The 25,956-nt window shown below is 37.7% G+C and overlaps 1 protein-coding gene across 1 annotated transcript in view; it reads right to left on the bottom strand.

Moving 5' to 3' along the window:
- Positions 1-212: 212 nt before the first annotated feature.
- The window catches only part of l(2)k09913 (transmembrane protein 53-like lethal (2) k09913), a 46,970-nt gene continuing 21,226 nt past the window's right edge, over positions 213-25,956 (bottom strand). The window contains exons 4-6 of the mRNA XM_081739259.1: positions 21,828-22,096; positions 16,421-16,598; positions 213-6,445 (exon numbers count right to left, since the gene is read on the bottom strand). Coding sequence (XP_081595385.1) covers positions 6,305-6,445; positions 16,421-16,598; positions 21,828-22,096 — 588 coding nt within the window. The 3' untranslated portion in view covers positions 213-6,304. The remainder of the gene's footprint in view (positions 6,446-16,420; positions 16,599-21,827; positions 22,097-25,956) is intronic.

Below are 25,956 nucleotides of genomic sequence, written 5' to 3'. Positions count from 1 at the left end.
AAGTAATGTACCATAGTTTACCCTTGCACCAGAGTTAACGAACTGCATGTTACATTACTATTTTATGTGCTACTGAAGAAAACAAAAATCAACGTATGTCCACTACAACTTTATATATATTTTTTTAAAGTTTACCTAATACAATACACTCGATTCATCTCTGTATTACAAGGAATGAATACAAGTTCACTTTAAAAAATACAAGTGGAAAATTAAAGTATTAAGTGTTCTTTATTACTATTGTAATAGCGCACACTAGTTACATAAGTATTATATACTCAAGCAAATACACAAATGTGTGATGTTAAAATTTCCATGAACCAAGAAATAAGGACTCGGTCCTCCCAAGTGTAGACTAGCCTTCTATAATTCTAGTTTTGAACCAATAATGAACTGCCTAACACAGTTTCTTTACTTTTAGAATACCTACTACTGAAAACTTTAATGCAGGTGCATCTTACTCTGGGAAATAACTGCTCTTTGTGATATTACCATGATAAAACACCTACGCCATACAACTGCCCCTGCGCTAGACCTTTCGATGACAATTTCACTGTAAAAGATGTGACTTAACAACCAAGCAATGGTTATACTTTTCTCTGTGATCCCACGTGTTTCACTTACTGATTGACTTCATGCATACAGATCTTTCAATGTAAATGTAGCGTCTGTCCGTTGATCCGTTGATTATATGACTGTTGCAGCACCTTTCTCTAAATAGGTTGCTGTTGCAGATTTCTAAAATATACAGCACAATTTGAGATTAATGGTATCGTTAAAACTCCATTTTGGAAACATCTTCATATTACATAAAAGGACCAATAAAATTAAATAAAAACATAATTACGTCACACTGGGCTTCAAATGGGAAAAAATTATTTGAACCCGTATGGCATCTGGTGAAATATTGGGAGGACTTTTAGGTTTTATACCAAGTCGAAGGGGAAGCAGTCTCTACTTTTTTTAAATAGTAACCATGCCATCCAGGATTTTTGTATTGTTTCACTTCATAATTTCTCTCTACGAGCAGGTTTCCCAACAAGACGCACAGCATCAACAAGCAGAAACTAATAAATTTTGAAAATGCATAAAATTTCGCACATTTTTTAATATATGTATCTTATAGAGCGATGCCTAAGGCACAAGAGAAATTTATAAGTTCAGTTCAAAATCCAACTTTACATTCTCGGGAATGGAAAGAAGACAGTCATCTTCAAGCTTAGCTGTGACTAAAATACCTCGTCTACCAAATAAACGTTAACAACATCAAACAGATTTGACTTTAACATAGACTTCACTATGACACGCAGGGAACTGTTAACACAATATAGTGTAATCGAATCAGGTAGTCCCTATAATAATAAGACTTTTCGTTTAAATCTTTATTATACTTGGAAAACATGAAATTTCCTTTATTGTTAAAAAGTTTCGAACGAATTTAAGTGATTTTGCATCTTTATGGCAAGTGAAAACTAATGATTTTTTCTCAGTTTTTCTTTTGGCGGGGAACAGTGCTGAGCCATTTATTACGTAGGTGTCACTGAAGTCGAGGAACTTGATCACTACAATTCTTTTGTCAGTGATCACTACAATAGTTTTGTTTTATGTTTATAGCAAGTTTCTACATTGTCATTGCGTTGACTTCGAACATTTTTTTTTAAATCTACATATTAAAATGCTAGAAAAGATTTTATGTTTGTGGCCAATCCTTTCGACAATAAGATCTCCAAAATTACAAGTGTTAGAAACGTGCCGTTTTCGTTGGACGATTCCAAATTTTGTGTAGATTTGACAGTTCTCATTCAAATTTTCAAAAAAAAAAAAAAAAAAAAAACTTCTCTTTATTTTTCTATTCCACATTGTAGGCGTCGTTTTAACCCTATTAGTTTAATATTGCAACTAGGTTGATACCCTTGTGAAACGCAACAAGTAGAGGAGCTACGTATAGCGGGTTGATGGACATTTCAGGCGCTTTGCTTTAATCTGAGTGACAAAACCTATTGCAAGCTGGCAACTTCGAAGGCTTGTGGGCCCACAATGAGACGTACTCGGATATGGAATTATAAGGAAGAAATATTTGCATTTGATATCATCTATTACGTATCAAAGTTTGTCACAAACTCACTCCAACATTTATATGTTTGTCTATAGCAATTTACTCCCTTTGAGAGTTTTCCTGTCCTTTACTTGTGTCCGTAAAGGGACTTGCACAGATATAGTGAGAAGTGGGAAGGAGATTCACGCTCATATTAGAACTGTGCGCTGTGTAAATAGCACAGGTTCAGCTAGTACTTAATTAAAAATCCACTGTCCATACGAAATATTACTTTATCCACTGCAGTCAATGGGGACGGAACATACGTATTTGCACGACCTTTAAAATAAAACCCACACAAACACTTTCAAAACATATTCCAACAAAATAACTAGTATTTTAAGAATTGATCACCTTTACCGCTAAAATAGCTCAGACTGTAGTTTTACAGAACTGTAGAACCGTTTTTACATTCCCTGCTACATATTTAAACTTTAAGAAACAAAAGAACATATGGATATTTAGGATTTCTTCGCTGCGAGATTACTATTCCAAATTCCACTGAAAAAACCTGACTCGGATGTATTTCCGTAAAGTAATAACAATCTAACATTATTCAAAATTTGAACCAATTCATAAATAAACAGACCATTTCCCGAATCTTTCCTTTTACAATATTGTACAAAGGAGGAGGAAATACTGTAATATATTAATTGTAACAAAACTCTATGAGTACTATCAGCATTTATCAGAAAATTACAACAGTACTCACTAATATTCTAAAAAGGAAGTTACTCTAATACCTTGGTACCTTAACCTTCTATCTAGTACATGTATAATTGAATCGTTACGTTTAACTCTAATTCTGACCTTTCAAAAATAAGTACAAATATTGAGACGGGGAGGAGGAAGTGGATGAATATTCTTTAATACTGCAGACTAAGACAGAAGTTGAAAGATTTATTTTTTATTTTATTTTTTTTTTAATAGAAGTTGGAATGGAAAATAAAAGTATCGAAAGAACACGAAATCAGCACATGAGGCACATCATCACTACGTCATCCTGAATCTAGGTGAATAATTAAAAATATGTCTTCTGTAATTTGTTTTGGCTATACCGTATTTTCTACCGCAGGGTTTCTCAACCTGGAAGTCGCGAGAGGTTTTCATGGGGGTCGCGAAGATACGCGGGAGATGAATGAAGTGGCCAAATTTGATTTTAATCCATTTGCTTTTAGGAAAGTTACTGTATCCACTATATACAAGAAATGGATTCTATTATTATAGAAATAGATGGATAACGTGAAATGTCCGCAATAGGTATATTAAAAACCCCAGACAAGCTTATTACAAATCAGAAATTATAAGGGAGTCTCTGGCAAAAAGATGTGATAAAATTAGGAACGTGATAGGAATCAGGTTGAGAACCACTGTTCTACCGGAATCTAATGCTCGTCAATGATAGGCTTAATTTATAGGCCAACAATAGAAGTTCCGAAGTCCAGAACTTCAACAATGCATTGCAACGTAAGAAACGATAACTTTGAATGAAATTAACAGGTAAGGTGCAGATTCAAGCACAACTTGAATCTAATGCGTACCATAATTTTCGAGATTATATTTGGACAAACAAACAAAAGCACATTAGATTCCCGTAAATGCAATATTTACAATCAAAATTTGACTTATTTCTATTATTTATAGTTATAATTCTTAGAAGAACAAATGTGTTTACAGTATTGCACATAGATAGTTGAAAAAAAAAATCAAATCTTGAAGTTTTACGTCCCGTTATGCCGACTAGGCTAAAGGAGACGGTGATGATGAGAAATGAATGAAATGGTGGAATGAAGAAAGTGGGAGGAAACGGGAGAACCCACGCACACGGGGTTTGTCCACCACAAAGTTCACTTGGCGCGAGCTGGGATCAAACCAAGGACCCCTTGTACTAAAGGTGAACGCTCTACCACTCTGCATGGATCGTTGCTTACATTCACTCCATAATAAATAAAAAAAACACTCACCATCCGTCTGTTCAAGATCTCCATCCAATATGTTTAAAGTTTAGGCAGAACTAGTATCCCGCCGTGCTGGATTATCCATTACGCACATCAGGGTTTCATACCACATGCTTCCGGCATTTGCTCTCAGAAACTAAATTTCTGTACGTTAACATTTTGAACAAACAGTTGGTAAATGCTTGTTTCTCTGCTTTTCGTTATTGGGTGAATAAAAATGTATTCAAAAGAACTGCATCGTCACATTACCAAAAAATTTATCTTCAAATCAAATTAATCTGTTTCATTTAAAACTTATCATATCTAGGTATTACTCGATGTACAACAAACTCAATTTGAAAATAATGCTTCTGCTACTCTCCCCGCTGGCGTTCTGCACAGCTTTTACAAATGTTTTACAATTTTTGACATACTATGTAATTAAAATCCTCCTGCATACAAACAAAGATTTAACGGTTTTGTTTGCACAGCTAATGCCAAGTAAGTTTGTACTTTTGTCCACGAAGAACCATTCCTACGGAACTGCAACTGATTTTCAAATAACGGAAAAGAAAGAAAGAAAGAAAAAAAATAATCTTTTCTGTAAAGCGTTGACTTTCTCCCGAAAACTTTCACAGTACACTAGTGCGCGGGCTTCCTTGTTTTAAAATGGCTGTTCTAGCGGCTAATGCGTGTGCACTTCATGCACGAGGACTCGGGTTCGATTCCTGGTGGAAAGTTCTTGAAATTTTAATACGTCCACGTCTCATACAGTCTCGGTGTGGCAAAGCGACGCTAAATTTCAAGAAACAAATAATGTGTCTGATTTTATAATAGTGGGCAATAAGGTCATACATGCAAATAGCAATCCATCCTATTCCGTAGTCTTTAGTATGATTTACTTATGTATATGTACAGTAGACTTTCAAGTATTCGAAAAAGAAAAACATTTCGTCATAAAAGGAGGAAAACACTCTTTAAACGATCCACTCGATTTATAAAGCCTTCATAGAAACGTGATTGTGCCAAGGGAAAGCAGTAATCTATCATGGATTTACTTTAAAAGCTAAGTTTTGATTGTTTTAGGTCTCCCTTTCCGTATTTGTGTAAATCATTTACCAATGAATTACAAAACAAATTTAAAACATTTATTTTAAGAATTAGGCATACGTTTCACGTTAATGTCTTGCTTATACTAACACTGTATGTACATGCAGTGTACATTATTTTACGTTCCTGGAATTAAATTAGACAGTTATGAAGCTATCTTAAATTAATTATGAAGTTATCTTAAAGCGGATACAAATTTTTTATTCTTAGACTCAGTTAACACTTACAGTGCAGTATGTAATAAGCATTTTATAAAGTACTGGCTTGTAGTAGGAGGACAAACAATATAATAAGAACGGGTTCTGGTATAAAAAGTTATGGATGGGGCAAGTAGTGAGTAATTATAGAACTCATACTACTCTGGCTATCTTCTTACCCTGTAAGGCTGAATAGTCAGAAGTCTATCATCCGTGAATTCATCTGATTTTGGGTTACGAATATCTTGAAAACGAATGCACCTATCATTCATAAAAACAACATAAAATCTAATAATAAAAACTGAATCATAAAAACAACAATAACAGTATCTAAAATTCGGATGTGGTATGCGACCTCCATTTAAAAATAACAATTAAATTCATGTTCACCGTATTATAATACCTGTTACGTTAGTTATACACACCTCAAGAATAGTGCTATTGGTATTAGTTTGATTTCCACTCCACCGTTTTCAAAATTAAAAAAAAAAAATATAAAGAAATCTTCCTACTTTTGGCTTATCCTGTATTTTTTTTGTACAAAAATGGAAAATATATAAACAAGATAAGTAAACACAGACTCCTGTCATGGCAGTAACAACGGATAAAATACATAAGAATCAAACCGACAACAAAAACAAAAAGGGTTCATGACTAAAAATATCCTTGTGCATTGCTTATCTATCACTCAGCTGGCAACTATCGCCATTTTGCATTGGTAAAGCTTCTTATACACATCTTACATAATACGTACACACAACAAAAGCATATGTAAACTATTCAACGTAGGAGAAAATATACAAAAGATATATATAAACAGAAAAAAGGACATTATAATATCAAAATACAACTTAAGTGTTGTGATATTAATGAGCTTAACATTCTGAAGACCATATCTTGAATCAAGTGTCCAACACCAGCAAAGTTTACATATTTTTCCTTTTATTAAGTTACACACTTTCTCTTCAAAGTTTCGCTCTGATCTTCTCAGAATGAGCAGAAAGTCCAATTTTCTCTAAAAAGGCCCGCAGCTCAGCTATGTATTCCTCAGTGTGATATCTGAAGTGAGAAACATGCGGAGATCTATCCCAGCACTTCACGTAAGTCTGAAAAAAAAAAAAAAAAAAAAGAAAGAAAGAAAAAAAAAATAAGCAATTATAACACTCCAAGTTTTGAGACTCGCAAAGTTCTTGAAAGCTGAACTTTGCAGTATATTTAATGATTTTGCTTTAGCTCTCTTAACCTGGTAGTATTAATGAAAGTGTCCTGTTCAGACTAGCAATCTTACCTAGCATGTACAATCGGAAACCTAGTATTTTGTGTGTATAATGTTCGAAAACAGAAAAAAAAAAAAAAAAAGTTGAGAATGCTTCAAGAGCATTGCCAGAACGAACTTATAAGAACTGTTTCCTCTTTACAGCAAATTGCTTATATATATATATATATATATATATATATATATATATATATATATATGTGTGTGTGTGTATACAAGCGCGGATCCAAGGGAGGCGGCTATAGGGGCTATAGCCCCCCCTGACGCTCCATCATACACTGGATAAAACTGGCTTCAATCCTGCTTTATACTGGATAAAGTAGCAAACTATGGTTTAGATCCTCCCTTGATCATATCCTGGATCCGCCGCTATATTATATATATATATATACAGGGTGATTCAATAAGAACGTACCAGGCTTATATTGCAGCTAATACTACACGTAGAGCCTTCAAACAAAAAATTGCATTACCAAATCGTATGTGTAGAATGCAATAAAAATAGTAGCGAGACCAGTGGCGTCTCGTGAATACCTCCAACGAGGGCAACTTCAAAATTTGAAATGGAAAGTGGTATAACTGTTGGAATCGTTCGAAAGGACATTAAATGTCATGCAACTTTTAGAGGACAAACTTTGTCATATCCTTTCCCATTAGCTGCTAGAGGCATTGTTGCAGACTGGTATCTGACTACTCGTAGCAGGCCTTTATCTCAGCTAATAATGCACATAGAGCTATCAAACAAACAATTGAACTACGAAATCGTATGTGTAGAATGCAATAACAATAGTAGCGACACCAGTGGCGTATCGTGAATATCTCCAACGGGGGTCATCTGCAAAATTTGACATGGAAACGGGTTGGTTATGCCTCCATTGAAACAAGCGCACAATGGGAGAAACGTCGAGAGGAAACACGTTGCCATATTTCTTCCTCGTTGGCAGCAACACGGTCGCATTACTAGGTGAAAGTCAGATGGTGCGAGGAAGTCCCCAGTCACACCAGGCGAATGCCGGGAGGGTACGTGCAAACATGCCCTGGCAAATAACCGCCGACACCTTTGCAGGGTTAACTCGGGGCCTAAGCCAAGGGTAGCCCAGACCCACAATGACGTGGACGCGCGATGTATTTTGTGCGCGTACGTACAATATGAAATATCTCCCAAATCCGAGAGCATGTGTTGTGGGCTTGTTTGTCGTTGTTTCGAACAGCACACTCATTTATCGTTGCCAGTGATTGTGTGGTGATACTCTTGTAGATCCGGTAGCTAACACTTACATGACCTTGCTCAAGACAGTCTATGCGGCCTCGAACAGGTGATTGCTGCTATGTCAGACAGAGGGAAGAAGGAGCGATGCTGTAGCCAAAACAGGTAACACAAGCGTGTAGAGTCCGAGAGTGATTAACCTCTGCAGTGAGTTAAAGTGCTCCGTGTACTGGACAAGGTGTCGTGCATTGAGTTCTACTACCCCTGTGCATTACAAGCTCGTGACGGGACGAATACGAAACTTCTACAAGCTGTGAAACCTCTTTGATTGTATTGATGTTTGAGAGATTGTAGTAGGAAGTGACTGTAGTAAATAACATTCATGTGGTATACGAATTTGGAGGCATTCCAAATGCTCATGATTTTAGGAGAATGCCGGGAAAATTATAGGGCTGCAGCTCGATTATACGCTGAACGCTATCCACAGCGACAAGCTATTTCCCACAATCTGCTGCGGAGATTACAGAGGTTGTTCAGTCTACATTTGGCCAATTTCGACTTACCTAAAAATTTAGAAGAATCCATGGTGCCAGGTCCGTAAGTGCTCGATGTGTTTCCCTTGGTTCCTAACCATAGCCCGACAGCGTAATTTCCACTGTAATAGGCTTCTCTGAAGAACTGGGAGGGGAATCTTGTCCCATTCCCTTTGCACAGCTTTCCAAAGTCCTTCCACAGTTGTCACACGCCGTTTTCCCAAAGCCCGCTTGAGCAATCCAAATCCACAATAGTCCATAGGACTTGCATCTGGACATTTAACAGGTACCTCATTGAAAGGTTTCACCTGTATACCACTTGCCTCCTCCATCTCCCTGTAGAATGCGAGGGACGATCCTGAAGTATGTGATGAGGCCTTGTCCATGTGAATGCGCACGAGATTGGCGTCACTTCCGTACATTGTTGGAATCTCATGTAGATCGGCCGCATGATCTGCTCCTGAAAATACTGCGAATTTATTTTGCAGTTCTTCGCCACCCTACAAACCTTCAGTTTACCTCGGTAACAGTAGCCAGTAACGACCATGAACCCTTTTGGGAAGAATTCTGTACAGACACGGACTCACCTTCTGAAGTTCTTGGCGCCTTTCTCTTGATACATGATGGGTCTCGGTTTGCAGCAGTCGAAAAGTAAATCCATGCTTCATCGAGCGTTACGACGTGCATCCACCTTTGCTTTGCCAGATGCCGTTCGTACCGCTTCCGGGCGTTACACTTTCGTTCCTCTTGGTGGTCATCCGTGAGAAGGCCGCGAGCTTTCATGACTTTTTCCAGTTTGAGTTGATGTTATAACGTCCGGCTCACAGTACTCAAAGACACGTCAAGACGATTAGCCGTACACTTTTGTGTTGGCTGATTTTCTTGCATTGCCATTTTGCGAAGTTTTTTCTGCATGGTGGAGCTGGCCTTAGTGCATTCCCGCTTCCTAGGCAACTTCGTTGCTGATCCAAATGGTGGAGCTTCGTTGCCCTTGTACTTTTTAATAACATTTTTTATTCCACTTAAACTGATGTTGCAACCATTCTTCTTGCGCTGTTTTCTAATGACAGAAACACTAAAGTGGGCGTCATAAAGAGCCCCAACATAGCCTTCCCAAAACCGGCTTAGTTTGGGCGGCAGTTCGGTCACAGGGCGGAAAACCACACACTTGGAAACAAATTTAACACAACACTCATAACAATGGTCCTGTTTTGTGCGTTATTGTCGTCCGCGCGGGAAAAAAAACTCCGTTCACAGGAATCCACTGAACAACGCTGTAGGACGTCACGAGCAAGGTCGGGTGAGTCAATTCTGCCCAGGAGGGGAAGGAACGAAATCGGCCAGACGTACGCTGAACAACCTCTGTAGCAGCACGATTGCGGCAGACAGGCAACATGCGTGGACGCTATGGTGTCCGGAGAAGAGTCGTACAAAATGAAGACGTTGCCATAGATGTACTTGCCGCTATTGCAGTAAATCCTCATGCATCTTCGCGGCAGATCGCACGAGATCGTGGTATCAGTCAAGGTAGTGTCCTGCGTATTCTGTGGAAAACACATTTTCACCCGTACCACATCTCTCTGTATCAAGAACTAAGTGATGCGGACTGTAATTTACGGCTTCTGTTCTGCAAATGGGTGGTCAATCGCGTGAGAGAACATCCGAATTTCATTCACTTCATTTTAAGGACTGATGAAGCGACATTCTGCAGTGATGACAACGTGAATCTTCACAATGCACATTACTGGGCAGCGGAGAACCCTCACTGGATGAGAGAAGTCAATCGGCAACACCGTTGGCGCATTAATGTGTGGGGTGGCACTGTAGGGACTCAGGTCAATGGGCCATGGTTTTTTGCTGGTCATTTAACAGGTGCAATGTTTCGTGATTTCTTGCGACACCATCTACAGCCGCTATTGGAAAATGTACCGCTCCATATACGTCAGACGCTGTGGTTTCAATTAGATGGTTGTCCAGCCCATAATGCTGCCATGTGTAAGGAAGAGCTAAATGTTCTATTTCCGCAATGCTGGATCGGAAGAGGTTCCACGGTTTCCTCCGCCCGACCTTACTTGTATGGACTTTTTTTTCTGGGGTCGAAATAAGGATTTTGTGTAAGTCAACCGACCAACTACAATTCGCAACACGCAAGACCCCATTACAACCGCATTCCGGACCATTAACGTGGTCGAGTTGGAAGCTGTTGCTCACAATTACGTACAACGAATAAATCGCTGTATTGCTGTTCGGGGACATCATTTGTGAAAGCCACGGGGGGGGGGGGGGGGGTCGACTACACTCCGCAGAAGGTAAGCTGATTCTTTAGCTATTTACTCATCTTTCTCCACTGGCTTGATTGCAACGCCTGAGCTTTCTGTCACCATGTTTTGTTCTATGCTTTGGTTACAGCACATTCGGTTCGTCTTTCTTCGTTGCAACCAATAGTTTCTTCTTCCGTTTTGTTATAGCATCGTACATTGCCCCTCATCATAGTTCTCCCCATCCACTGCGCTTCTGTCGCAGCCATACGGAAACCACTCTCTTCAAATATTGCGTGTCATTGGTTCCCTATTTAGAGCTTCATTCAACAGCAGCCAATGTACCTCTGCTTACTGTTACAGTATGTACCCTCTGCCGTAGTGGTCTCTTGCTGACGCCATTGTTGTCACCACTTACACGGTGTGATTCCGCGTATGTACAATTGTACGTCCCATTCGTTTCAGACCAGTATTTACTCTTCCCTTTCGTTTCGTATGCAGAAACCCTCGCATCATCTGATTTTGACCTCGTAATACGATCGTGTTGCTGCCACAGAGGAAGAAATGTGCCAACGTGTCTCCTCTCGACGTTTCTCCCATTGTGCGCTTGTTTCAATGGAGGCATAACCAACCCCTGTTTCCATTTCAAATTTTGAAGTTGCCCCCCCCCCCCCGGTTGGAGATATTCACGATACGCCACTGGTGTCGCTACTATTGTTATTGCATTCTACATACGATTTGGTAGTTCAATTATTTGTTTGACGGCTCTATGTGCATTATTAGCTGAGATAAAGGCCTGCTACGGGTAGTCAGATACAAGTCTGCAACAACGCCTCTAGCGGCTAAATGGGAAAGGATATGACAAAGTTTGTCCCCTAAACGTTGCATGACATTAAATGTCCTTTCGAACGATTCCAACAGTTATACCATTTTCCATTTCAAATTTTGAACTTGCTCCCCGTTGGAGGTATTCACGAGACGCCACTGGTCTCGCTACTAATTTTATTGCATTCTACACATACGATTTGGTAATGCTTTTTTTTTTTTTTTTTTTTTTTTGAAGGCTCTACGTGCAGTATTAGCTGCGATATAGGCCTGGTACTTTCTTATTGAATCACCCTATATAAAACAAAAATTGCAGGTTATTTGTCTCTTACAGTTAGATGAAGAATAATTGCATATGAGAAGCTGGAATGTCTAAAAATGCAAGTTGCTTGAGCCATGAGTCTGGATATTAAAACAGTAAGATATTGAATTGAACGATTCGAGGCAGAAGGGGAACAGAAATCACAAACTGTGTAGACCGCAAGTGACAACGAAAGACGAAAATGTTTCGATTATTGAAGCTAATGCAGCAAATACCTTCGCTGCTGCAACAAATCTGAAAACAACTTTAGGTCTGGAATGCAGTACATAGACATGTAAATGTATACTCATATTATTTGTTCTACTTTGCAGGTCAAACTAACAGATGCACATATACATGCTCGCTTAGACTTTGCAAGGATGCGCATCAACAAGCCACAAGACTTCTGGAACCGTGTAATCGAGAGTAATGAGAAAGTGTTTAGTTTATACGAAGGAGGAAACCTGTTAAAACGTTCTACGGTGTTGTTGTTTTAAGAAGACACATACTCAAAATTGAAAAATTCGCAAAATATCATCTCTCTATGACTTACGGTTCCCGAGATATGGCTCCTTAAATCTCTTCTTCTTTTTTTCTTTCTTTCTTTCTTCAATATCTCGAGAACGATAAGAGTGACGCGAAAATTTCCATCACTTTCCCAAATAGATGTTAATGCTCTATCGAATAGAGGGCTCAAAATTGAAAAAATCGCTAATACATACACACACACACACTCACACACGTAACGAACATTTTAAGTTCGTTGATAATGAACGAGATGAATCAGCATTTTAAAAGAAAAAGATAAAAGGGGACCTAATTTGGGCATATGATATATCAATTTTAGACCAGACTAAGTGCAAAACTCGAAGTGTGAAATAAACAAATACCGAAGAGAACAATGTTCTTTAATAATCACTAGTGAACAATTAATTACATACCCGAACAGTATTAAAGAAGTTATTTACATGCCATGTAAATGTGTTTCTCCGAATCTTACGAGATTAAATTTTGAATTGAACATTTTTTTCCCCCCGAGTATATTACGCAGCAAGTGGAAAGTGTCATCTCTTGCTTGGAGGACTTCGTAATAAACAGAGATAATATTTCATTCTGACTAGTTTCTATAGTTCTTCCACTTAATAAAAGCTTTCTAATGGGTAACTGTGCACAAAAAGAACAAATAGACCGAGAAATGTCAACAAACATATAGGAACGTATTACTACTATTGATTTTAGTGGAATTTTTACAAACATTCCACATTTTGCTATTTTACAACCGCAACGCAGGCGTGAGGTGGTTCAGTGGGACATGTTCCGGTGCACCTTCCGGTACATCACATTATAAGTAAAGGTACAAATTTTGTTTATAATATTTGGTCTAGGAATTAATTCGTGCGGTTTTTAATAAAAATTGAAGCTTTATTTCAAAAACAAAGTAAATGAATACGTTAACAAAAATACTGTCCATCGCTAGCCACTACTTTCTCCCATCTTTCAGGCAATTTACGGATACCGTGTCGAAAGAATTCCTCATCTTTTGACGCAATCTAATCAACGATCCATTTTTCGATATTTTCTGAAGAAGTGAACCGCTGTCTAATCAAATCGTTATTCATGCAATCGATCAAGTAGTAGTCAGACGGAGCAGTGTCTGGTGAATATCGCGGGTGGAGTAACACTTTCCATCCGACATTTTCCAAATAGGTTTTGACCGGTTTTGCGACATGTGGTCGAGTGTTATCATCTTGATAAATAAGTTTATTATGCCTGTTATTCCATTCTGGTCGTTTTCAGGCCAGAGCTTGCTTCAAACGCATTAATTGTTGTCGATAGCGGTGTCCATTAATAGTTTCACCAAGTTTCAGAAGTTCATAGTACACCACACGTTTCAAATCCCACCATATATACAGCATAACCTTTGCACAATGAATATCTCGTTTCGGTTGTGAAGGACCTGGTTCACCTTGCTTCACCCAGGCCTTTTTTCGTTTAGGATTCTCGTAATGAATCCACTTCTCATCACCAGTTACAATTCGATGCAAAACTCCCTTCCTTTTCTGTCTTTGAAGCAGCAATTCGCAAACGGTCTTTCTTCTTTCAACGTCTTTCTTTTCAATTCATGTGAAACCCAATAAGACATCTTTTGAATCATTCCTATGGCTTTGAGACGTTTGGAAACTGTTGTTTTCTCAACTCCAAATGCTTCTGCAAGTTCGTCCTGCGTTTGACACGAATCCTGATCAAGCAATGCTCTCAATTCTTCATCTTCAAATTCTTTTGGCTGTCCAAATTGCTTTTGGTCTTCCAAGCTGAAATCACCACCTTTAAACCGTGCAAACCACTTCTGACACGTTCGCTCAGCTAGAGCATGGTCACCAAACACTTCCACTAAAATATGATGACTTGCGGTAGCACTTTTCTTCATGTTAAAGCAATGAAGAATAACTCCCCGCAAAAACACTTTATCAGGCACAAAATGCGCCATTTTCAGTTGAAGAAAAAATGTTGTTGTTTCCGCTTCAAGCAACTGACATATACTAAACAAGATGCTCAATGACAGTAGTTTTCAACGCATGTTTGGATCAACGAAACTATGGGACAATAAGCTAGTTACGCCATCTTTTGTAAAACCGCACGAATTAATTCCTAGACCAAATACATTTTTCTGCAGTTGTTATTGGTAAAGAAGTCGTGAAAGATACAGTGTGCCATTTACATAAGGCGTCCTTGCGGAACCACATCAAAGATAAATAGTTTTTTTATTCTTCAGTATACGACATTCAGTACAATAAATATACACAGTTATTTTTGGTAAAGAACCCGTGAATGGTACAGTGCGCCTTTTACGTAAAGTGCCCTGCGAAACAGCACATTATAGGTAAGTTGTTTTAGTTGTTCTTGTGTATACCAGTTTTATATAATAAATTCATATAGTGGCAGTTTGTAAAGGACTTGTGAAGGGTACGACACCAAAGATACAAGAAATCTGGACACTACAGGGGTATACCGGAAGATGTGTTAAGAAAAAATGAAATTGCATGACCTGATTATTTCAGCGAATAATCTGTCAAGAGTGACATCTTCGTTACCAGCTTCTGGGTTCTATTAAAAAAAAAAGCGCCAAAATCGAAAAAAAAATGAAATGAAATTTTGAAGTTTTACGTCTCACAGTTATGCCGGTTAGGCTAAAGGAGACGGTGATGATGAAAAATGAATGAAATGATGGAATGAAGAAACTGGGAGGAAATGGGAGAACCCCGAGAAAACCCACGAGCACAGTGTTTGTCCACCACAAAATCCACACGGCACGAGCTGGGATCGAACCAGGAACCCCAAGCACCAGAGGTGAGCGCTCTACCACTGAGCCACCGCGCCCCCACAAGATGTGTTAAGAAGTTGTTGTGATAACATATCTATGGTGAATATAGGCACATTACTAAAAAGACAGAAAAAAAGAGAGAAAGAGAAAGAAACTGGTGAGAACAATCTACATCCCAAGTGTTTTGGTGTTGGCTATTTAGCCATAATATAGTTCAATACAAATAAATAGGAATATACATACAAAGGATTGAAAAACTGACTTTCCTTCAAAAGGCTTTGTTTCGAAAAAACTGGTTACGGAAGTATCAGATCAATCATCACTTAGATTATTTCCAATAAACGTAAAGGCCATAAATTCCTTAAAGGCAATTTGATATCCCAAACCTTATATACAGTAATGGCTGCTTCACCTAGTATAAACAGGCCTTGGTTATGTCTTGTACACCAAAAGATAAGTAAAACTAACTGATAAAGATGTGTGGAATGAAGAAAATGAGAAAACTTATCAGAAAATTGACGGGCAAAATTATATTTCCTCTCGAACTGCAAAATCGGATAGTGCGGTTACTTGATATACGAGGCGTATCCGGAAAGAAAGTACTGTTTCGCTTTCCCGCCGCTGCTACGCTGCGATCGGCGTTCCGCGCATGCGCACTAGTCATACATGTTCGTCTGCTCTCAACTGACGCCATTTTGGTTGCTCTGCGTAGTGTTGTCTGTTTACAGTGCAAGTTTAAAATGCCTAAGACAATTGACGATCCCGCCGACTATGAGATTCGTTCGGTAATTCGATTTTTAAACGCAAAGAATATGAAACCGGCAGCAATTCATCGTCAAATTAAAGAAGTTTATGGTGAAAACGCAATGACTGATGAAATGGTGAGAAAGTGCTTAAGGATATTTAATGAGGGTCGAACTAACGTCCACGCTGAGCCCCGGAGTCATCGGCCTTCTGTTGTCAACGATGACTTGGTGAGGAAAATCGATGAAGAAATCCGTGAGAACAGAGGTTTCACTATCAGAACGCTTTCAGGCGAATTCCGACGAAGTGAAACTCGCTGTGCAGCAATGGTTCTCATCACTGGCGGTATATAGAGTCGGACTCACTGGCGGCATCGTTCTCTAAGGAAGGACTAGATAAGCTGATCCACCGCTACGACAAGTGCCTCAACAACGGTGGAAACTATGTGGAAAAATATTGTAAGATATGCCCTTTCTTGTGACAATAGAATTGTTTTAAAAAAATATTTACTATAATATTTTTTTTTCCAAAACGGTACTTACTTTCCGGATACGCTTCGTATCTAGGAGGAGCCATATTTCTTTCAGTTTACCGGAAAATTACTATCTGACCTACCTGGACACCTAGTCTGTCCCAGTTTTCCCTGAGCTTTGTGTTGGACTCAACTGTTCCCACAGGATCTGTTTTGGAGAAGAGGAGCAAGGCGGGGGCGTGTGTAACTGCGCCGTGGAATATCTGACTAGATCTAATGTAGTGGATGGTGGCTGCATCGTGGAACGTTCGTAAGTGATACCTGAAATAAATACAAATTATATTTCAATATTGTTTTAGTGTTAAAGTATGGCACTGTCTTTAAAAAATAAAAATTTTTAATAGTAATATAATGTAATTTAAAAAATAATAAGTAAAATGTAATTTAAACTCAGGGAAATGCAAATTCTTTTGTCCGATAATCTTATGTTGAAATTTAACATTAGGAATGCAACAAACTTAAGTGCTACTTCGCACTTGTGACTAATTTAAACTTCAAACTGTACAAGTTTTCGGATAAAATTTCGCGTTCTGTTCACTGAAGGCCTATGTAAAAGCCCATTCATTAACTACTATGTACATAAGGACAATACAGGTGTATAAACTGTTCCACATTCGATTCAAACGATCCCGTCCTGTCGAGGTACTAGCGCGGAAACTCTTGATTTCCAGTTTCAACCAGCGAAGTAACTGCTACGCTCTTCGAACTCTTATTTAGATAGGATTCAAAGGAATTCAGCAAATTAATTTGATATTGGAAGGAAACAATGGAAAGCTTGTGGCTAGTATTTGACCCACAATATTCATCTCAAGAAAACCCCTCCCACTGATTTTTCTTTCTTTATTTATGTATTTTGCAACAACTGGATATTTACTTTACATTTAACTTACATCTAAATGCTAATCACTGAACAAAATTACTGTGGAAACTTAAAATACTATTATTAGAATAATGTAAAATTTTAACCTTGAATACTCAGTTGAAGTATTAAATATACTGAACTGTCTTAATAATCACATATAAGCACAATTACTCTGCTGTGTTAGGCATACCTCTAGGGTGCTTAAAATTTATTGAATTTTATATATATATATCAGGTGAACCGTGACATCAAAAGAAAACTAAAAGTCCTCTTGCATATTGTCGAATTCCGCGTCCTGTACAACAAGGGTGCTAACTTGGAATCAAAAATCGAATTGTGACAATTGGAACAAACAAAACATGTGCACATGCTTCGGGATGTGATTCTTAACATCAAAAGAAAGCAAAAAGTCCTGTTGCATGTTGTCGAATTCCGCATCGTGTACGAGTGACAGGGGTGCAACTTGGAATCAAAACTCGAATCCTGACAATTGGAATGGAATAGAAAGATATGCAAAGCGTACAGGACGCGCAATTCGACAACATGTAAGAGGACTTTTTGCTTTCTTTCGATGTCACGAATCACTTCCCGGAGTTTGTGCACATCTTCAGGTTCACCATATATATATATATATATACAGGGTGGTTCAGTAATGTTGGACAGCCCTGAATAAATCGGAAACCAGAAGAGATATTAGCAAGAGTGTGGTGGATCCAGATACTTGTGGAAGGGGGACGTCTTTTGAGGTACCACACAATGTTACCAGGTCAACAGTGTTGCCAGCTCAGTACAAAGTTGTATTTTTTTAAATGGAACATATAGAAGTTTATGCCACCAAAAGAATTAGTACAGAATGTGAATACCAACAAGTGAAACCGCACCTGTCAGTGTTGCCAAATAAGGAAGTTATAAGACTTCAAAGATCAAGAAATTAAAGTGTACGTAGAGCAAAACTAGCAAAAAGACAAGAAAAATAATACTACGGAATGAAAAGGAGTAACCGAAAGAGTAAACCAAAGAACGCACAGCATCCAGTGAGTAACAGGGTTGCCACAGTAAAGAGGGAAAAAATTGAAAATTTTGCAGTTGCTATAGGAGGAAAAGTGCCCATATGACATAATGCTGGAAACACCATAGAAAGTCTATGTAAGATTCAGGAATCCTAATAGCGTTTGTTCGAAAGCGATATCTCTAACCGTTTTCGAGATACACCAAAGGTGTGCGGGGTTTGCAACACTGCATAATTAATTTGACGATTAGATCCGTGTAGTTCTTACATTTTGTTGGGCGTATCATTTTCATTACTCGTTCCTGTAGTTTGGAGGGCGAGGGAATTATTATGCAGTGTTGCAAACTCCGCACACCTTTGGTGTATCTCGGAAACGGTTAGAGATATTGATTTCGAACAAACGCTATTAGGATTCCTGAATTTTACATGAACTTTCTATGGTGTTTCCAGCATTATGTCATATGGGCACTTTTCCTCCTATAGCAACTGCAAAATTTTCAATTTTTTCCCTCTTTACTGTGGCAACCCTGTTACTCACTGGATGCTGTGCGTTCTTTGGTTTACTCTTTCGGTTACTCCTTTTCATTCCGTAGTATTATTTTTCTTGTCTTTTTGCTAGTTTTGTTCTACGGACACTGATTTCTTGATCTTTGAAGCTTTATAACTTCCTTATTTGGCAACACTGACAGGTGCGGTTTCGCTTGTTGGTATTCACATTCTGTACTAATTCTTTTGGTGGCATAAACTTCTATACGTTCCATTTAAAAAAATACAACTTTGTACTGAGCTGGCAACACTGTTGACCTGGTAACATTGTGTGGCACCTCAAAAGACGTCCTCCTTCCACAAGTATCTGGATCCACCACACTCTTGCTAATATCTCTTCTGGTTTCCGATTTATTCAGGGCTGTCCAACATTACTGAACCACCCTGTATATATATAGATATATATATATATATATATAGTGGCTCGGAGGAAGACAATGGTAAGCACCACTTTCGTTAACTTGAGTTATTAGGTGGAATGGATTGAGATCGGATTTTAATTTGATTTTTAAGCTCAGCATCATTTTCAGCAACGAATCTATATGAGCCAGGAATCGAACTCAGGTCTCCCACACCAAAGACTCGTAAGGTAACCGCTTAACCACTACAGAGCTCTGGGTTGGAATCGTAAGTAGGTAGTTTAATTTCGCAAAGGTACCTGCAAATAGAGAGAGAAGTTTGTTTTGTATGTGTAGTTCTCATTACATTCAATTGTATGGAAATGCTGTTTTTTTTTTTTTTTTTTATTTTTTATTAGAAAATGTGAGATATCATGGTCTTCCCCTGAGCCACTTATATATACATATAAAACTACTTAAGCAAAACTTTATTATTAAGTGAAATGTATAACTAACACACAAAACTAAATATCTACATGTATGAAACACCTTCTGTTCTCAAACACTTTATTGGCTTTCAGTCACGACAATTCTTCTGTATCAATGAGTTTATTGCAGAAAGCAATGGCAGATACGGAATCAGCACCTACAGCCCGGGCACAGGCTTCTCCAAAGAAATCTGCAAAGCATAAGAAACCGAAAACAACACCTAATCCAAGAACATCAGAAATAGTGAACAACGCCATCAAGAATTTGAAGGAAAGGGGAGGAAATACACTGCAAGCCATAAAGAAATATATCTCTCAGAACTACAAAGGGGATGCCAAGAAGCTTGCTTCATTTATCAAGAAATACTTGAGAGATGCATGTGCCCTCGGGTCATTGGTTCAATCTAAGAGAAAAGGTGCATCTGGATCCTTTAAGCTTACTGCTCTATCGCTAAAGAAAAAGCCTGAAGGTGGATCCTCAACCAAGGCGAAAACCACCAGCAACAAAGGAGAAAAAGTCTGCTCGGAAGCCAGCATCTAAATATCCCAAAAGGACAGGCGAAAAGACAGCTGCTGCTCCCAAATCACCATCAAAAGTGAAGAAGGCAAAAACTCCGAAAAAGCCAAAGTAGTAAACGTGTCAGTAACTCAACTGGCAACTTAATAACAATTCAAATTATTATTCATAATACAGTGAAACCTCTCTAAAGCGGACAGCCATGGGGAATCAAAAATTGTCCGCTATAGAGAGGTGTCCGCCTTAGAGAGGTTTCAATATTTTATGACGTAAATTAGTAAACAAGGTAATACGCAATTAGAAAACAAATATTTTTGCATGAATCATGTATTTACGAATATTACAAAAACGCCTGAATTATCCTCCGCCACCCAATACTCTATGTTCGAGGCACAACATGGAAATAAGATGATACAGTTCTCTGCTCTTTACACTTGCTACTAACTACATTTTCGATATTTTGTTTTAATTTGTGAGTTAATTGCAGTCCAGTAGTGTCTCTTTTCAGACAATATGTGTACCCGCGGGCCAAAAATACCAAACTTGTCTTCTGCTTGCTTACAGATTCTAGCGGAACAGTACCATAACGTGTCATCCCAAATTGTGGGTAACTGTCAAACACTTTTCTGTCTAAAACAATTTGGGTGGGAGTGGATGCAAGCAAAGGACATGAGAGTGTTGTTAAACAGAGACTTCGTCTGGGTTGCTGAGCAGCCAGTTGAGGCGGCAAAATGTCCCAATGCTACCTTGATGACACATGTATGAATTACTAAAAATGTATTTTTACTGCACTTTCCAACTTGTTTCTAGAGAAAGTGTCCGTAATACGGAGGTAAATAATACCTATAAAGACAGGAAAGACTGCCCGTGTCCGTACTAGAGAGGTTTATCAATATGTTTTTTCCTATTACAGTATTTGGGGATTACAAAAAATGTCCGTTACGGGAGGTGTCCGCTTTATAGAGTTGTCCGTTGGTAGAGGTTTCACTGTAATTTGCTTTATGACAAATCTGCCTCATGGATTATTACGCTTGTTAGTTCTTAGCAAAGATATGACAGTTCATTGAAAATACAAATATGGATGATTTCTTTCTGTACTTATCACTACGGATCAATATTGAGTGTGCCAGTTTCCTGAACAGCCATGTGTTTATACTTAAGACTACATGAACCGTACAATTCCTGTATATATACAGAGTATTTCCAGTGGCCACTTTCTAAGTTATTACCTTTAAACTGCCAAAACTATCGAAGAAGACTGAGAGGTTGTCGAAAACTTAATATTCATGTAATACAAAATCAAATTTGCTTAACAGTTTAAAAATGCAGATTTTTGTAAAAATGTGTTTCACAGCTTAAGTTTCTTCCTACCTCTGGTACTAAGTTTTGAATATTACCTTATTACTACCACAAGTTTTGTTCTATTGGACCCTCAGCACTGAGAACTATCGCCTGACATTGAAGCTTCTATTGAAGCAGATTCCGGAAAAGACGAGCAAGGTAATTCAGTCCCACTCCATCCTGAAGCTTTCAAGAGACCTGTGAAGATGCCCGGTAGTCGATGTTGGAAAAGTCTTAATAATAATAATAATAATAATAATAATAATAATAATAATAATAATAATAATAATAATAATAATAATAATAATAATAATAATAATAATAATAATAAAAACAATGTTAAATAAGACTCGTCTATTGTGTGCGCTAGGAATAGGTTATGTACTTACCGAGCGTACTTTTCCAATCCATTACGAAGCACAGGGTTCTTTGGGAACACGGCTCTAGATAATCCTACAGGAATGTCGTGGAGATCAGCGGCACTGTCCCAAATCTGTCCCACGATGCGCTCAAGAATGGGGAAATATTTCTGCTTATCCTCTTCCATTTTTGCCATCGTTTCTCCCCATAAGTAAGCTCCAATGGAAAAGCCATGGAGAAGAAGTGGATTGTAGTTGGTGTTTAAGTAAAGGAAGTCCCTGAGTTCTTCTGCAACCAGCTGGAAATTAAAAAAAAAAAATAAAATAAAATAAAATAAAAAAAGCATAAAAGAAATATGAACAGAAGAGCTGAAAATAACTTGTTTGTATTTGTTATTTATTTAAGTTACAATAAATACTAAACAAATAAAATTAACTTTGTTGCTATCAGTCGAATAATAAAATTTATGTTTAAAAATGTTTGTAAATAAAATTTCCAATTTAAAGACGATAAGAAAAACGCGGGATAACGTTCGTCCCTTGCTCGCGTTTTAACTAGTGCTTGTAGTTTTTCTACTCCCCGCTTATGGCGCTAGTTGTACCAGGAATGCACCTCCAAGGTGATCAGTTGTGGCGAGCAGAGTGTACCAGGTAAATGGATAGGATGTAGCTCGTAAATTGTCTAATGTGACCTTATTATACGTAGAATATTGAAAATGGATTCGTGTTAAACTTAGTGAAAGAAGAAGTACATAATTCCTGTGAATTTTCGGCTAATGAAGATTTAATACCAAAATTCTAACCACTAAATTATACATATTTAGATAATCAATTTTGAGACACAAAGTTAAAAAAGGAAATGAGGGATTCGTAATGGTTTGTATGTTAGAGTTAAGTTGCTTCTTTGACGAAAGTTGTTTGGCATGCTTTGTGTTCCCTGCATTGGTGTCTAAGAAAATAGAAACCCTTTCTGAGTGGGAAATGCCTCTTGATTGAGATTAATGATATTGGTTAGGTTTGCTGTTTGACAACCTGTTCGACGTTTTTTTTTTCAGCTAAAAAAAAAAAAAAAAACTTAACAATAAAACTCTGAATGTTACCAGAGCTATTGCCTTACTGCTCTTTATTGTGGGGATTTTATGCTACTTCAGCTTTCTGTCAAACAAACCTTGAAAAAAAGCCTGAGAAACATATTGTTAACTACTGAAGTTAGGAAAGAAACAGTCTTAAGTAAAGATGAATGCTTGTTTCTCTATATATATTATCTTATTCTTTGATCCACAGTTTTTCCAATGAAGTTATTTGTTATGGGAATTAGTAAGTTGATCTGAAATTATAACTGGTAACCTGCTATGCCGCTTAACCGTATTTTGCGCTCACCTGATATGTCCGTTAAATTTTCGTATTGGTTGTATTGTGTTTTGTAGTTTCTTATTTAATTTTTGGGAATTATTTGTGCAAAACAACTAGTATTGAAAGTTTCCTGGGACATAATTATATATGTGTGTTCATTACGCAACAACTTCAACTAGAAAAACAAAACAATACTTAACAAAAAATTGGCTACTTACCAATGACTCCTCCCTTGAAAAATTTAAAGATTTTGACGTTTCGGAACTCTCAGCAGGTTCCTTCCTCAGTGGCAAGGTAAGAGCAAGGTCATCTCAGGATCTTTTTTGTACGTTACCTTTATATAGTGGCATGTATTCCTGTTTTTACTCCTTTTATCTCCTTTCCATTTTAATTCTTTTTACCTTGCCACTGAGGAAGGAACCTGCTGAGAGTTCTGAAACGTCAAAATCTTTAAATTTTTCAATTTTTTAAGTAGTCAATTTTTTGTTAATTTTGAATATCCCCCCATGCGCCCATGTGATTATAAAACAACATTTACTTTAAACTAACTGAACATATTGACTTCATCGGCTAGGTATCATTCTTTCTTCCCGATATTTAGAGATATTAATGGTGTAACACGTGAATACATCACCTATGCACCCATGCTGGATCCTTGCTATTTAGAAGAAGTGATTTGCAGGTTGATGAATTATAATAACAGTCCCTGGTTTACAGCTACCTTCAGGACTTTCACTCCTTACAGAGAAAAATTTAGATCAAATCAGCCAGTTGGTTGGGTACAGTACGGTACTCTGTTTTATAATCTTGTAGCTCTGGATGAAATCTGTGATGATGGTACTGTATTCATGTTATCAAATCTTTTTAAGTTTTACGTCCCAGAGTTATGCCGGATAGGTTAAAGGAGAGGGTGATAATGAGAAATGAATGAATTGGTAGAATGAAGAAAGTGGGAGAATCCCGAGGAAACCCACGAGCACGGTGTTTGTCCACCACAAAGTTCACTTGACGCGAGCTAGGATCGAACCAAAGACCTCATGCAGCGGAGGTGAACGCTCTACCACTGAGCCACCGCGGAACCAATGTATTCATGTTACGTATACTACCGATATTTCAGAAGAAAAGCTTAAAGAATGTTTGTCATTGTTTTCTATTGGTTTTAAGAAGTGATTAAATCAATATGTTCAGTTAGTTGGCGATACTGTCACACAGTTAATATTTTAAAATAAACATTGCTTGGTTCAGTGATTTTTTTTTCTAGCTTAACCCTTTGGGGATTCGGGGTTTTTGGGGTATTTTTTTAGACTTTCAGTCAAGCAGCTACTGCATCGCCACTATTTATCCTAGGATCATAGTTCATATCTCATTCTCTTCAGAATGAAGCTGGCTTTCAAATGGTACGACTTGCATGTCCATATATACCAGAAGAGGGAAAATTGATGTCAAAGGGAAAATTTTTTTCACACTTTGGGCCCCTCTGGAACGGCCCTGTGTGAACGTAGAGATCTCAAAAAAATCTGATACATAGTACTTGGTAGACTGAATGTGTGTGCCAAATTTCAAGTTTCTATCTTGAATACTAAGGGTGGGAGAAATTTTATCAAGAATCCCCACAATGCCCCAAATTACCGCAAAACACCATGATCTCAGGTAAAAACTTTCCTGAGACATCTCTATTTATCCTAGGACTATAATCCGCCAATCATCCTATTCAGAATAGAACTGCCTTTCAGACGGTACCATTCACATGTCTCCATCACGTATCTAAGGCGGGAAAATCCCGAAAAAACGGATTTTTGGGGTAAAAATATCCCTTCCCCCCCCTGTTTTAACGCAGAAATCTGAAAAAAACATCTGGTAAATACTACTCGGTGGACTGAATGCTTGTGCAAAATTTCAATCTTCTACGTGCAAAAATAAGCGCGCCAAAAAATAATGAACATAGGATTCATAAGAGAAAATATATATTTTAAAATTATGACGTCATCACCTCCTATGTCTGGACGCAGGAAGGTGTGAAACCATACGTCACGTTTTCTACAATGCCTCTAGACTTAAAAAAGGACGAAAAAGCTCAAATAGAATAGTTATAACGCAATGTACCATGAAACACCCGTATGGTACAAGTTGTACCATAGAATCCCCAAAGGGTTAAGTTATTTAAGATAGCAAAGCTATTGTATACGAACCAGTTAGTAAATAAATAAAAAACCTACGTGACGAAGTCTACGTAACTACAGCAACATTATTTATCTAAGACAAGAAACTCTGCCTTACGAAAAGTGACTTACTTTGTGGCTTTGTATTGTTCTTTTAATTTCTCCCTCGCTGGGAACTTTTTTTTTTTTTTTTAAATCTCCTACTGCACTTTTATTATAAAGAGTAATTTTCACAGAGTATTCCAGAGACCTAATTTTGGTTTTTGAATATCCCTATTTATTTATCACTGTATTCGACAGCTATATTCTGTTTTTATGAAAATATCATTGTTCAAAAGTTCACTTTTTAAGGCCAGAAGATTTAATTCTCTGTCGCGAATTTTAAGACTAGTGCATTTGAACACTGATTATTTTGACTATGTATAGTTATGTCACTAAGATTTCTCAACAAACTAAAGTTCTTCACTTCGTGTTAGTTTCAGGTTTGGTGCTGACAAATTAATTTTCATCCGACAATTAAACTTCAAGTGGAGGAAATGAGGTCAGATTCAATATTTGAAACGATGTAAATAATCCTCTCAAAATACTTGTTCAGATTCTATTTTGGTTCTTTAATAAGGATGCTACTGTTCTTAGCGGTAAAATTG

Source organism: Thermobia domestica, chromosome 14, assembly GCF_964235325.1.
Source record: "Thermobia domestica chromosome 14, izTheDome1.hap1.1, whole genome shotgun sequence".
In the NCBI taxonomy this organism is placed as follows: Eukaryota; Metazoa; Arthropoda; class Insecta; order Zygentoma; family Lepismatidae; genus Thermobia; species Thermobia domestica.
The sequence above is the reverse complement of the archived record's forward strand: the minus strand, read 5'-3'. Positions and strand labels throughout refer to the sequence as shown.